The 16,222-nt window shown below is 38.8% G+C and overlaps 1 protein-coding gene across 1 annotated transcript in view; it reads right to left on the minus strand.

Annotated features, from left to right (window-relative positions):
- The window catches only part of LOC140160496 (TBC1 domain family member 1-like), a 110,188-nt gene that overhangs the window by 59,611 nt on the left and 34,355 nt on the right, over window positions 1-16,222 (minus strand). Inside the window, 1 exon segment of the mRNA XM_072183730.1 lies at window positions 4,231-4,322. Within this exon segment, the coding sequence (XP_072039831.1) occupies window positions 4,231-4,322 (92 nt within the window).

Genomic DNA, 16,222 nt, shown 5'->3' on the forward strand with positions numbered 1-16,222 from the left:
TGCAATCAGCCTAATCATATATACCCAGGGAATTGCTGGCCGGGCCAGCATAACCCCAGTGGCTAGAGGCCTGTGATCTTCTGCGTGGCATTCGAGGTTTGAATCCCGGGGGTACCAAGTGACTTCTTTGTTCATCTTCTCTCTTACTTAGTTTCTTCTTTCTCTTCCAATAGCAAAAACAAAACTATGGACACGGTTAGGGTTAATACATTTACAGTAAGAATTTCAAACACCCAGGTTCCCACAACTCAACCACAACAACGCACCCACAGGAAGTTACTGGACGCAGCTGACGATGCAAATTATATGCACATCTAAAATGGCAAACATGATCAAGTAAAGCAAAGATTTCATTCTACTTGAATGGCGATATCCTAGGAATATACCATACATCCTACAAACAAGCTGGCATCTATGATGTCGCATACAAATGTGATGGATAAACACATATAATGCCACTAAGCAGCTATTACCTGTTACAACCACCATTGCAACTTGAAAATAAACCCATTTCCCAGTAGCTCAGGTCTGCAAGCTATTCACAATACCCAGTCTGTTGAGCATGAATATGTGGAATAAAAATTGAACAGCTAATGAAGCCCAAGCTCAACGCAGGTGAAGTACTCACAGTATTTTTTTTTTTTTATCGTCTGCTGTAACGGAAGTTGTCGGGGTTGTGAATTTTTTATTGCTCAAATACTACTACGAGTTTGGTGGTATTTTTTTGTGAAATTACTTTACTAATATAATCAAACTAGAAGGAGTGTGTGGATTGTAATGGATCTTGAAAGTTACCAGACACCATTAGAATACTCATCCCATGATAAAAGAACTAAAAGCCACTCACAGAAAACGAATAAGTTTCTCTTTCACATGAAAAGCAAAAGGTGGGGAAATCTACCTTTGCGGTAGTGTGCAATACTGAATAGCCTATCCACTAGTTCAAATATATTTTCAGAGTTAATAAATAATAATGATAATACACTCCTCAAAAGAATTAAAGGATCAGTTGAAAATAATCAGCATTTTTGAAAACATTGGATATGATGATAATATTATTGATAATTGTGCTTGATCTTTCATCACATAACTTGTTCCCTAAGTTGTAAACAAAATTCACTCATTATAAATATCCGCTATCAACCACATCTTGAGGGAGGGGGAAATGGAGGCTAAAATTTGATTTTGAAGCCATTTTTCAAAAGCGTCACCAGTCAAGGTCAAGTCACATATTGAGATGGGTTTGTGTATGTGATGTGTGTTTGGGTCTATACGTCACATTAGACAGCATAAGATGCCCTCAATGTATCCCGGGGTGGGAAAAGTCATTAATGTAACCGCACAAAAGATGATCTCCCGGCCCCCTCCTCACATTATCTGAGGGTAGGGGTCAAAATTGAGCTGCCTTAACAGTGCAACGTAATGCATAAATGAATACTCTATATCTTCTGTCATTCTGTACCATTTAATGATCACGATTAAGACCCCTACCCTCAGAGAAATGAGGAGGGGGGCCGGGTGGTCATCTTTTGTACAGTTACATTGATGAGTTTCCCCACCCCCAGGGATACATTGAAGACATCTTATACCCACTAATGTGACGTATAGACCCACACACACGTCACATACACACCCCTACCCCAATATGTGACTTGACCTTGACCGTGGTGATGTTTGAAAAATGGCTTCAAAATCCCATTTTCCTCCCTCCCCCTCACGATGTTGGTGATAGCGGATATTTGTAATGAGTGAATTTTGTTTGCAGCTTAGGGAATAAGTGATGTAATGAAAGATCAAGTACTATTATCAATAATATTATCATCATATCCAATGTTTTCAAAAATGCTGATTATATTCAACTGATCCTTTAATTCTTTTGAGGAGTGTAGGAGCACAGTGGCAGTGATCAGACTCATGGTCATAAGATTGTGGGTTTGAGTCACATCGTGGCCAACATGTTGTGTCCTTGCGCAAGGCACTTAATCCTGCTTGCTTCCAGTGGGGGGGCATGAGGGGCAAATCCCCCAGTCATAACTCTTTCCCCCAGTAAAAACCCGAAATGAGTTCCACTTTTGTTGATTTTGCCCCCCCCCTGAAATTCACTTTGCCCCCTCAATGGCCCCGAAAAAAATTTCCTGGCGCCGCCACTGCTTGCTTCACTTTATTTACCCAGGAGTGTATTTCACTAAACTTGTGTCCCTTCGTAACTCAAGTAATAACCATTCATAAGTTTGAATACCTTGGTAGCAAATCCCTATTACTTATGAAGCGTAACAATCATAAGTCACTTTAGTGAATTGGATTTTACGATGTCTCGTTAAGTTACAAACAATTTTGTCTTGTCTCAAGTTGAGAGTGTCGTCAGTGCTTTTAGATGGTTGCGTATGGAGACACAGCACTTCTATGTGTGTGTAAACTGTGTATACGCCCCATGAGATTAGGTTAGCACGCACAATTCAAAACTACCACTAAGACATTCAACATGACATTACTCTCAACTTGAGACAAGACACACTATACCCCCCAGTAGGAGATAATAACTCAAAATCTATGCATCAAATGTTTAAAACTGAACTAGAAAAATAGAAGCCCAGTTATGTTCTGCAAATCTCATTTGTTTTAATACCCCAAACTATGTTGCAATGGTGACCCTTTAAATGAAAAAGATGCATTTTCTGAAGTTGTGCTGATGAAATGTTGCTCAAGCCAGTGTAACATTGTATCCTCTACATGACTGGCCAAGGAGAGCACTCTCTAGCAAGGCTGACCAGTGATGACCAAGCACTCTAGCAACAAAAGCAACATTTTCAATGGGTAGGCCTATAGGTGCAACTTTTGAATCAGCATCTTTTTCAGTCAAAGGTTCACCATGGCAATATTTCAAGGGGCTAATGACACAATATGGTATCAAAATATAGGGCTTCTTTATGCTGCTCAGTTTTACATTTGATGCATATATTGGAGCTCAAATCTACTACTCTGCTCTTTCCTGAATGGTTACTGGGCTTCCGTAGCCTGTGCATTAAGTTTAGCTCCATTTCATTCTATTATAGAAACTTCTTTGCATGACATATGTGACCCCTCAGCACAACTGAGCCCGGATGTCGCCAGTGCCACTATTGAGATATGCTCCATCGAACTTAACAATAAACAATAGGAAACAAAGGATTTATTGACTGTTTTATTGATTTTTCACTACTTAAATGTCAAGTACTATAGACATGATATACATCATTTTAAAGCTAATTTCAAGCAGAATATTTTGGTTGAATATCTCAAAAATGATGATTGGCAACTTCAGGGCTCAGTTGTGCTGAGGGGTCACATATGGGTTTTTTTTTGACAAGATAGCCATTATAAACCTCATGCTTAAAGCTATGCCAATCCTGATTTGAAGCTATACACTGTGCACAACTTCTAAGTTCCCCCTAATACTTTTATGAATAATATTTTATGAAATGTAAAAATGTAAAAAGATATGAATAGCCCTATTTGTTTTACCCCTGTGGACCAATTTTTAGCGTCACACATCATTGCGTTCAGTCACAACAGTCAATTATTAACAAAAGAGGCTGTTTTAAAAGTTGCACCTGAGCCCATAGCAGTCAGGTTTTCTTTAACAAACACATGAATACCCCTGGCCTGCTGTATTGTTTGAGAATTGACTCCTATGGACTCAGATGCAACTTTTAACACAGTTTAAAACGGTATCTTTTTTTACATAATGAACTATTGTGACTGAACGCAATGACGCGTGACGCTATAATTTGTTCCATAGGTGTAAAACAAATAAGGCTACACATGTTTTTTTACAAGTTTGCATTTCGTCACATATCTTTTATTTATTTAAAAAAGTATTTAGGGGGAACTTATAAGTTGTGCACCCTGTATGTGCTGGTAGGGCATTCCACATGCCTGCAAAGAGCAATGCAGAGTATTGGAGAAATGATCTTCTGTGAAAAACTTAAGTTGGAGACTTGCTCAATGGCCTTTAAAAATAAGTGCCTTTATAATTTGGTTCACCTCAAGTTCGGTATAGTACAGTGACATCAATGCTTTTTCGCGGTTGTGCCGACAAACCACCCCTGTATGCGTGAGTGTACACTCAGCGCGTTTAACCTTACGCGTGCGATTCGATACTGCGGAGAGTGTAATACGCACATACATCACTATCGAACTTGAGGTGAACCAAATTATAGATGTTCAAGCCACCGTTCCCATTCATCTTACCTTGAGCTTGTTGTGAATCATGTCTCTCTGAATCTCTGTTAGCGTCTGAAGCTGCTTGTTGAGTATGATGTGAACTTTGTCGGGAGGTTGACCTGTGTCACAAAAAATAATGAAAAACAGGTAGATAGAAAAAAAGAAAAGAATGTCAATTAGTATAGTAAACATTTCAATGAACATGCCAGAAAAAATATGGAAATCAAGAAGCTCCTTCCAGAGAAATTTTGGTGTTTGGACAGAAATTTCGCCTTTTAAGGGAAATATGCTTCCTCAAAATTAAGAAATACATAGAAATTATGGTTAATATTGCACTCTGTTCACGAGAAATTTGATTTATCTTCCATGGAAATAAACATTTTTATCGAGGCCCAGTAATGAACCAGGGTAGTGGATGAAGACCATTTCCCCCATCAATCAATTATGTTACAACATATGTAGCCTTGTGACTGCTCTTACTGCAGTTGGTCATTGTAAAATGATAGCTCCATGAAGTGCATTATACAATTAAAGATGACAGCCAGCTTTTTAATATGAAAGATAGATGTAAGTTTGGGAGCTGAGTACCTGTGTATAGAACTAGTCAAGTAATAATCGATAAGGTGTTCAACTATGCTGTGAGAGGTTGTAGGTCCGAAAAATTGAGTTAGCTTGAAATTCCCCTGGACTAGGAACTTACTGCTTATTGTCTTGTAACCTGTATGAAACTTGGGGAGCTGATCCTGGTTGGTTCCGATGGTCATTTGTGATGTGTCTAGGGTGTGCGCTCTTGAAGCTGCTAACTCCCTGTGTTGTTGTTAAATTGTTTATGGAATTATGTAGGGCCATAGTGGTCATCAGCGACAACCTGTAAAGTGTGCCGAGGCTTGAAGATCAACATCTAGGCATTGTGCCTGTACGTAGCAGTAGCACACTATAAATCACTGTGCTTTTTTTTAATATCTTTGCAATTTCTAGTTATCCTGACATGACCATAACAAACTTCCCCTCCCCCAACCTTCTCCTGACACTTCAGAACATCTCTGATGCAATGTTGTTTCAATGGTTACCATTATATCCATCATCATCATCATAAAGGCATTTAGATAAAATTGATAATTGCAGAAATATCCTTGAAAAATCACAATAAAATAAAATCAGGATGATAAAAAAAATAATCGACCAAAGTGACAGAAATATCAATCGACCTTGACCATCATGATACAATCTGTTGAAGATGATTTTTTAACATACACATTGTATGGCTTAAAACACATCCAAATGTCATGCATTTCTGGAATTAAAATCATTTCACCATGAATACAGAATCTGTTATAGAGGCCAGAGGTGTATATTTTTCTATAAATAACAATCTAGTCTTCACTAGATGAAAGATTGCTCGCTTCAATCAAAATTTGCAAAAACAAGATTACGCATTTTTATCTAGTTTTCTTCTTTAAAATTTATTCATACGTGAGAGGAAAGGCAGATGGTGCCACACAAACAAGTTTTCACTGGTTTCTGATTAAAATTTGGCATTTCATGACATTTATTTGCAAAGGGCATCACTACATTTTTGACAGGCAATGTTGACATAAATGACACAGAATTAATTTTATCATGTCATCTTTACGAACATTTAACCCTTCTGCCTTTGTAGCTTTGTAGGTAAAACTCTGACAGTGTTTCACCATTCACAGTTCCTCCCTCTTAGAAAAAGTTCATCATTGTAATATCCAATGTCAAATTTACTTATAATCTGAAAAACGCAACTGCTACATTTCAGTAGAAACATGCTCAAAGCATCTTTCAAACATTAGAGGGACTATAGAGGCCTTGCATGTGACGTATCATCCCGTAAATATGGCGGACTACTCAAATGCATTCAACAAAAGCATGATTGCAATCTACCGTGACAGTTCGTCTCACACACATAACCCTGCACTACGATCAAATAGGTTGATAACAACATTTGATTGAATGGACTGCACTCCACCATAACTACGGTGAAGGACACTGGCAATCTACCGTGACAGTTCGTCTCACACACATAACCCTGCACTACGATCAAATAGGTTGATAACAACATTTGATTGAATGGACTGCACTCCACCATAACTACGGTGAAGGACACTGGCTCAAATCCTTTGTTTGGAGCCAATCGATAATTTCATGTAGGGCCTCTATAAGTGGCTTGCCCAAGCAGATCACCCTAAAATTCATCAAAATACAGATGTTTGCAGTTTCAAGGATGCAAGTAGCTGTTGAAAAGCAATAAACCCTGAAATGGTCGCAGCACTATATTTTCAGTGAATATTAGGGATTGGGGAATAGGCTATGAGGTATCACCCCCTCCCCTAATTTTTTTTTATTTTTCGCTCTTTTTATGATGAAATATCATCATCCAATTCTGGAAATATACAAAAATCCAGGAAAATCCGGACCAGAAAAAGAATGGAAATCTGTTTAAAAACTAGAGCGATAACCGCACCATAGCTGAACCATGTGGCTTCGGCAGTATATTGTGGTAGGCCTATACCTACAATTGAAGCATTTTGAAAACTTGACCTTTGACCCCTTTATTGCCCCTTAATGACCTTAAATGAATTTTAAAATATTTGCAACATGTTTAGAATGTCATAAGAATCATTGCGTTTAAATTTCAGCTCAATCGGAGCATTTTGTAAAACTTGACCTTTGACCCTTTATGACCCCTCAATGACCTTAAATGATTCTTAAAATGTTTTTAAAATGTTTAGCATGTCATAAGGATCATTGCATATAAATTTCAGCTCAATTGGAGCATTTTGAAAAACTTGACCTTTGACCCCTTAATGACCTTAAATGAATTTTACAATATTTGCAACATGTTTAGAATGTCATAAGGATCATTGCGTTTAAATTTCAGCTCAATTTGAGCATTTTGAACAACTTGACCTTTGACCCCTTTATGACCCCTTAATGACCTTAAATGAATTTTACACTATTTGCAACATGTTTAGGATGTCATAAGGATCATTGCATTTAAATTTAAGCTCAATCGGAGCATTTTTGGTTTAAATGACCTTTTTTGACCCCTGTGACCCCTGGATGACCTCAGACGTTTGGAAATATTTTTATTATATTCCTTATGTTTTCCTCTTTCATATGACACCACTCATGGGGTCATACCTTCGTGGCATTTAGAGATATGTCCATTTCAGACCAAATGGTTAGTTAGTAACCTAGTAACATACACACTTATAGGCTGATACCATTTCATGGTTCAGCAAAAACCAGAAAACTTTCATCCCTGATTTTAGAACGAGCATTAATAAAATGTGCTACTGAAGCGGACAAATGGCAACCCTGAAAACAATCTGATTAAGATAAAATTGGAGATGAAAAATGAAGATAGAATAAAAGTATACATTCATTTTTTTCTAAACTTCCATATTTTTCTTATCACATGCATTCAGTGACACTGATAAATTCAGCATGTTCCAGCACAGACATTTATGCTAGCAATTTACATACATTACAGAATGGGTTATGAAATAGACAAATGATATATAATCAAACCAGCCTGTATGTATATAATGATATACATAATTGTTTGTCAGTTGGTGGTGCAGTAAGTCAAAATAAATTTGGCACCGCACGCAAAATCTCTGAAAAAAATTCCTTTAAAGTTTCTTCTGGTCAATGTGACCAACTATATTGATTATCCATACATGTGACATAGAGGAGGGAGGTCAATAACTCGCTCTCGGGACATATTCGCCCACAAACAAACAAACCCTACTACTAACTTGATAAGGCACTTTATTTTACAATTTACATTGATTTCCCATTCGGATTAGCTCCCAAGGTAGAGTATTGAGACAGCATCACTAAGGTATACCAATACTAACAGAGTCAGGCAAGTATTGCAAATTGATGAAAAAAAGACTTGAATATTTGAAAAGCTTGATTTAATAAAACAGCTTCAAACAAGACTATACTTGAAGATTCTTTTAAATTGTTGATATGTTATACAAGGTAATGCTATCTAGGAATAGAATAATGGAATAAAGAAGTTGTTAGATTCAATTCAAAGGTGTTACACATCTATACATATTCCTATGTAAGGACACAAGAAACATGATTAGATGTTCACCTCTTCTTTGAATGCATGTGAACAACCACTGTACTGCAACCATTCTTGAGGCCTCAAAATAAACCAGAATTTCTGAACACCATTCGGGCCCATGATCTTAAATATTTTTGGGCCCTCGCAAATTTTGACAAGCCCAAATATATAATCCACATCAAGCTGTTGAATGGTGTACTCCAGGCCTCGAAATAAGCCAGAATCATTTCTGAGGGCTATTCAGGCCCTTGCTCTTAAATTTTTAGAGCTCTCACAAACTTATTTTGAGCCCTGAGCATTCACATACTACAATCTATGTGCAAAAATCTAATCCTGTCGAATGATCACAATTCACAGCAAAAATATGCAACAAGGTCTACTCTTATCATGCATTATAATAACTCAACACATTCTGTGTGCCAAATAATTGATCCTGAGATTTGTGTGCCTATTTATTTCATCCAAAACAGTCCTGTCATACACCTTCCCCAATCAAACACATTTCTCTTGCATTTGATCATCTTCTACTCTTCCCTAGAAAAAATCATTATAAAGCTGGTTTCATACTTTCTGCCGTTTGCCGCTTCATCATCCCGCTTGTACTTTTATGCAAGCGGAGCGGCACACCGCTAAGCGGCAGCGGCATGACTCTGAAAGCTACTCTTGCCGCTCAGCACCGCTCCAAAATCGTAGTTTGTTCTCATACGTCAGAGCGGCACCGCTCCAAGTTGACTTGAATTCAACTCCCAGCGGTGCTGCCGCCGCGGCAAAGCGGTGGAGTAATCGATATATCGGCTTGCCGCTGGTCACCGCTAGCGTTTTTGGCGAGATTGCGCAGTGAAGTAAAATCATCTTCACAGCGGCAAAGCGGCAAGCGGCAGAAAAGTATGAAACCAGCATAATACCAAATCTAAACACCATGGAATTCACCATATCACGTCCAAGCTCACATTGGGCGCCCCATTCCTTTTTAAAGGAATTTTTTATCACACCAGATTATAGCATTGAGCAAAGCGGTCATCACTTTGATGTTGCCTGGCCAGTAACCAATTAGAAATATTCCTCATTCATAAGCAAATTACGTCTCGATTGGAATGGGCAAATCTATATTGTGATATGTTTTCTCTGTTGCTGTGATCTTGACATTAATTTTGCTCAAGGTCTAGTGCAGCTAAATGTTTATATGTTTGTAGTGATCATTCATCATCCTCATTGTCATCCATATCAATACATGTACTACAATTTTACACAAAAGTGGAAATTTATGAGTTCTGTCTACCTTAATTCAAAACCATGTACAAATGTAGGTTGTGTATATTAAACTCCTCTACTGATACAAACTGGAAACCTTCAAATTATCCCTGGCCCCCAACTCAACACAAAAATTGACAACCATGAGAGTTACTAAATAGCGCGGAAAAGGGGTAATTTTTTTGCCAATAGCAAGGACCGCGAAATTGCAAAAATAAGGGGTATTTAATTAGGGGTATTTAATTTTATTTTAATAAAATAAGGGGTATTTAATTTGGACAGTCCGCAAAATTTGACCATGACATCAGCAAAATAGGGGTATTTAATTTGCACTGTCCATGAAATTTGGATAAAAGGGATACTTGGGAAAATCCGGTTATTTTGTGTCAATATTTAGTGTCATTGAAAAGGGGTATTGGAAATTCTAGTCATTGAAAACCACAATGTTGTTTTTGGCCAAATTTTGTCCTCGATTTTGCATGAAAAAGGGGGGTAAATTTGATGAAAAATCATTGCAAAGGGGGTCTTTGAAAGATTTGGTAACTCTCATGGTTGCCAACTTTTGTGCTGAGTTGGGGGGGGGGGGTCTGGGAAATTATCCTGCAGGTCCTACATGCAGTTATTTGAAAAACAAACAAATCTCATTTCTGCATTTCTATTTTATTTTCCTTCAACCCAAATTTTGTAATTGAAGTACCGTAATTATATTTTCTCTTGAAGATTGGCTGATAACCTATTTTTTTCTCGCTAAGTCTCCCAATTTTATGCTTGCCTAGTATGTAGTTAAGGTTCTGATACATGAAAAGTTGCACATAGAGGTGTGTAAAATCATCTCCAGGTGTATTCTAACCATTGAGCAGTATGGTATTCAAACTGCTGTTTAAACAACTACCCAGCAAACACAAAACGTGTTTTTAAATGTCTGGTTATATAAACGGTATATAAAGGATATAAAACGTAGAACTTGATTATTTCCCTCAGATCGTGATAGCCAAACAATAGAGGCGCGTAGCGACGACACCGAGGCGCGCAGCACCGAGACGAGAAGAGGCGCTACCGACTCAAGATTGCTTGTGGATATGGTAGACCTTGCTTGTTATTATAGGTAGTGGCAGAGGCTCTATACACCAATCCGAGAAGCGTTTACTGTATTTGGCCCTCTATTGACGGCAACACAGATGTACCAGAGCGGGAGATTTAATTCGTAATTCAATACTCATGATTGTGTATTGAATATCACTGTTGTGTACAATTCCGGGTACAATTCTGTATAGCACACAATAAATAATGGATGGAACCCCCGACCTCGGGAAACCGCAGTTTTACATCGGGGACACCGCAGTAATGGCGAAGTCGGATAGGTGTATACTAGAGCTACATAAAACCTGGAAAGAAGTCCAAAACATTTTTGAAACTTGCTACTAAATAATCTAACACAATTACATTTTGACATTTTCAAATGTTAACGTATTGTTTTTTAATATAAAACATTTTTAAAACATATTCACTGATTTCATGACCTTTAACTGACATTTAGAGTAGACTTTATTAAAATGCTTTTATCAAAACCAAAACAGGTACATTGTATATAACCTGTTTATAGCATTTTAAAGAAGAGACATATTTTTATGTCTTTCTGAAATGAACAATTGCCGGAATGAATCTAAATTGACAATACAATACAATATACAATAATATTTTATGCTATTTTCCCTTAGTACATAAAGCCACTGACTAGACACAATGACACTGAATATGTAGGCATGCATCTCTTAACCATAAACCAGGAAATACCTGGAAACCAATATTACGAGCAAAAGGACAATGACCTCAAATGTGAAGACTGCCAATTTGTTAGGTTATTCATAGAGTACATTATTTGCCACTTGTCTCTTCCCATTTGTAAAATAAACATTAGGTTTTAGGACATGGTAAGGGTAGGGTTAGGACAAAGAAAACGAAGTGGATCATGGGTGCAATGGCAAAGGATGAAGTAGGCCTACAGCTGTTTTGGGCAGAGAAGTCCTTTACACTAACTTACCCAAAAGCCACAAATAACAGGACCAAGCAACTGCGAGAGCAAGTATTCCACGTGATGTGATTGCATCATCATGCGAAAGCACATAGGGGCACGGAAAGCATGACCGGCCAAGGTATTCCCCAGCGGCGCGCTATGGAAGTTCATGTGTATCTAGCACACAAAGGGTCGCGGGTTCAAAACCATACCTGAGAAAAATTTTCTCTTCATCTTCTTTATTTTTTCCTTGTTTCCTTCCACTCCACCAAAAAGCCACCAGTAAGTTAGGGTTAATGTACAAGTTGTCAGCATCCCCTTTGTTTTTCACATGAAGTGACCAGTAGTAATGACAGGGTCAGGTGTTGCGATTTCGCTTGTTCAGCCAAGTTTTAACAAGCAATATTGACTTCAGCCAATCTTAGACTAGAGCAATGTTTTATCTCAATGTCCATCAAATTCATTACAGGATATGGAGCAGGGTATGTGACAATGTAGGTGCATTCACATCCAATTCAGTATAAAGGGGTGCACAGGGGCATTTGGGACATGGTGGTGCAGTGGGCCAAGACTCATAATAGCAAGGTAGCTTGAGGTCATGGGTTTGAGCCCCTCATGCATTAACATATTGTACATTAGGCAAGGCTCTTCAAACCTATATTGCCTCTCCCAACCCAGGGCAGTCAATGCTGGGAAGGTAACAGACTCACTGTGGAGGAGGTGTAGTGACCCCTTGCAGCAACATTTCATGGAGCAGTCTGTTTAGAGATGAGCACTCAGGCCTGTGATGACAGGTTTGTCCCTTTACCTTTACCCATACCGTGGAATGTGCACATGTTGCCTGTGGGGGTCGACGCTAAGTTAGGTTTGCATGAGCGAACTCAAAAATAGCGCAAATAGCGCGAGGCGTACACAAAAGAAACTTGGCACGTAAGATGAGCGATGTCGCCATGTCTGTACGCTGTACCGGCGTTAGCTGAATTCAAGTATGCTTCTAAGAGAGCACAGGGATGGAACATTCAAATCTATGTGTTATTAATGTCTTTACCGCTCTACTCAGTACAAGGCTTCAACGTCATAGCAGCCTATAATATAATCAAGCTCTGTTAGTTCCTTAAACTCAAGGGCCTGTGGATTAGCATTCGATGAAGTGGTCCATGGTTTAACTCAAAATTCTATGGGCACTTCATGCAAGCATTGATAACATGTACAGAAATGCAAATCTGAGACATATTCCCAGGATATATTTCCCTATGTGTGAGATAAATTCAAACAGTATAAAAATCCATAAATTTTAAGAGAGAATACTTCAAATATAAATTATAAAATCCTACTATGTTCCTTATAATTCATGCGGTATGAATACCTACAAAAAAGTTGCCCTCTGTGGGTGTTAGTAGGAATTTTATACAATTTTTCAAGGAAAACCCACAGGTATCACAAGTGGCTCATTTGGATAATGAGTTCACTCACTGAAAATGCCTTTGTTCTATTGCTGATGATGCATAATGTACCAGCAGAGGTAAACATGAAAATAGCCCGGAAAATAGCAGAGCTATGTTCTTGCTATTCATATGATGGTGAGTATGCACACTGAGACTCTCATTTCACCCTCTCTCACTTACCCATCCACCCACACGAACACAAATACAATCTTTTACTGGGAATCTGTAGTGTTGTGATAATCATAGTAATGGCATTAGTTACCATGCCTACAGGTCTTTATCAGAGCAATCACGGTTTACCCATCATGATCTACTAGTCTGCATTATCATCATCTTTCTAGAAACATAAAAATTTCTTATTTCACAAGAGCATATTAGTTTCATGACATTTTGAGACTTGGTATTCTATTACTGTCACTACAATTTGTCTACACATGTAATGTATTATGGCAGTTTACAGCAGAGAGTTAAAATGTTCAAAATCTTTCCTCTGATATAGCAAGTTTCATACTTTTCACAAAAATGACTAACTGCAAAGAAAGTATATCGCTACAGAACAGGAATCCTCAATAGGCAGCCTACCCCGGGCAGCCTACAAACCAACAGTTATTTCTATCATTTGCAAGTTGTTATAAAACACTTAAAATAGGAAGAGGAAGAGCAGAAAGATGAGGAAAAGAAGCAGTGGGAAAGAAGAGGAGCAGGATGAAGAGGGGGAGCAGCTGTTGGAGGAAGAGGAGGTGGTGGCGGTTGGCTGTGATGGTGGTGGTAGTGGTAGAGGCAGTGCAGCAACATGGGCAGTAGCTGCGCTAGTGTATTTAATGACCAGAGAAGGTTAATTAAAACTGTTATTTAAATTAAATCTTCGCTATTGAACAGATTCCTCTGCCTTCCTTCCTATCTATATGCTGTACCTCCATGTATTGAGTATACTATTAACACACAGGCTCCATGCACAAATACCTATGCACGATCCTGGAACCTTGTCCAATTTGTTCATCATCCTAATCAGTAAATCAATTAATCAGTCATGAATCATCCATCATCTTGGGCAATACCTTCCTAAAACCACAAAACAAACTTCATGAATTTTCTTAGAGGCAAGTACAAAGTCTACTACTAGGATAGGAATTACACATCCAATGACTCACATTAAATCACAGTGCATCAAATCAAATACTTGCACAAACACTGTTTGAAACTCTTGCCAGCCATAGGGCGCGTTTATGGATCTTCAACTTTGGAAGTGTCAAGGGCATGCAAGCGGATTGCAATTCAAACTATGTTTATCAGGTTTTTCTGATGACACTTTTTGGCGTAATGGTAAAAGCTTTTAAGCTTTAAAAACAATTCCTGCTAATTAAGAGTTGAATAAACTATTCGCCAGCGAAGTGATTACATAACTCCTTAGTAACTGGATCACACACCTTTTGGAATTGGTAGTACATGCCATAGACTTTGTGTTGCGATCATTTTGATCGTGGTGCAGAACTCAAAAGCGTGATCCAGTTGACATAGTGATAACCAGATTACACGTAACACTTCACTGGCGAAAAGCTGAAGATGCTGACCCAAAAACAAACAAGTGCACATAACATTCCTGTACTCTTGCTTGTCCCACTCCTCATCACAAATATATCAGGTCAGTGACCTACCCACTATTTCACCCAAAACAAACAAGTGCACATAACATTCCTGAACCATTGTTTGTCCCACTCCTCATCATATATCTATCAGGTCAGTGACCTACCCACTAGGTCACCCAGAAATAAACAAGTGCACATACCATTCCTGTACCCTTGTTTGTCCCACCCTCATCACATATCTATCAGGTCAGTGACCTACCCACTAGGTCACCCAGAAATAAACAAGTGCACATACCATTCTTGTACCCTTGTTTGTCTCACCCCTCATCATATATCTATCAGGTCAGTGACCTATACCTACTAGCTCTCCCAGAAACAAACAAGTGCACATACCATTCTTGTACCCTTGCTTGTCCCACCCCTCATCATATATCTATCAGGTCAGTGACCTACCCACTAGGTCAGTGACCTGCCCACTAGGTCACCCCAAAAAAACAAGTGCACATAACATTCTTGTACCCTTGCTTGTCCCACCCCTCATCATATATCTATCAGGTCAGTGACCTACCCACTAGGTCAGTGACCTACCCACTAGGTCACCCCAAAACAAACAAGTGCACATAACATTCTTGTACCCTTGCTTGTCCCACCCCTCATCATATATCTATCAGGTTAGTGACCTATACCTACTAGCTCTCCCAGAAACAAACAAGTGCACATACCATTCCTGTACCCTTGTATGTCCCACCCCTCATCACATACCTATCAGGTCAGTGACCTATACCTACCAGCTCTCCCATAAACAAACAAGTGCACATAACATTCCTGTACCCTTGTTTGTCCCACCCCTCATCATGTATCTATCAGGTCAGTGACCTACCCACTAGCTCACCCAGAAACAAACAAGTGCACATACCATTCTTGTACCCTTGTTTGTCCCACCCCTCATCACATATATATCAGGTCAGTGACCTACCCACTAGCTCTCCCAGAAACAAACAAGTGCACATAAAGGTGGGCTTACACGATGAAATTTCCATTGCAAGGCCCATTACTTAGTGGGTGAGATTATGTGCTAACTGACCATGAAGCTGTGCAATTGATCAAAATAGACAAAGCAATGTTCGGCCTTGCAATTCCTTGAGCGTGGCCATAGGTTTGGGATATACTCAAAACATAAGTAGTGGTTAATGATTTTCGTAGTAATATCATGTGTTGTCCTGAAAGCAAAAGATTGCCATCCTCTCCTGTATATCTATACAATTTTCCATAAATAAAAGGCTAAGGAAAACTAAGATCAAAAGGGCTAAACACCACCACCAACAACAACATAGGCCTACAAGTGTATTATAATGTAGCATGTGCACACATTTATCATGTTGTGGATGGTGAATCAAGCTGGTCCCTACACATTCCCAAATGAATGCAGTGAGCAGCCGGTGTTCACTCAGCTGATTGGCTGGATGAGGTTAAATTGCATGCAACAACTTTGAAAGTAGAGCATGTCTCTACTGTTTTGCCTGTTGCTCGGGGGATTAATTTGCCTGATGCTTGGGGGATTAATTCCTTGTAAATCCAAAATACACGGAGCAATATTTTTCCAAGGTCTGTG

Source organism: Amphiura filiformis, chromosome 9 (genome assembly GCF_039555335.1).
Source record: "Amphiura filiformis chromosome 9, Afil_fr2py, whole genome shotgun sequence".
Taxonomy (NCBI): domain Eukaryota; kingdom Metazoa; phylum Echinodermata; class Ophiuroidea; order Amphilepidida; family Amphiuridae; genus Amphiura; species Amphiura filiformis.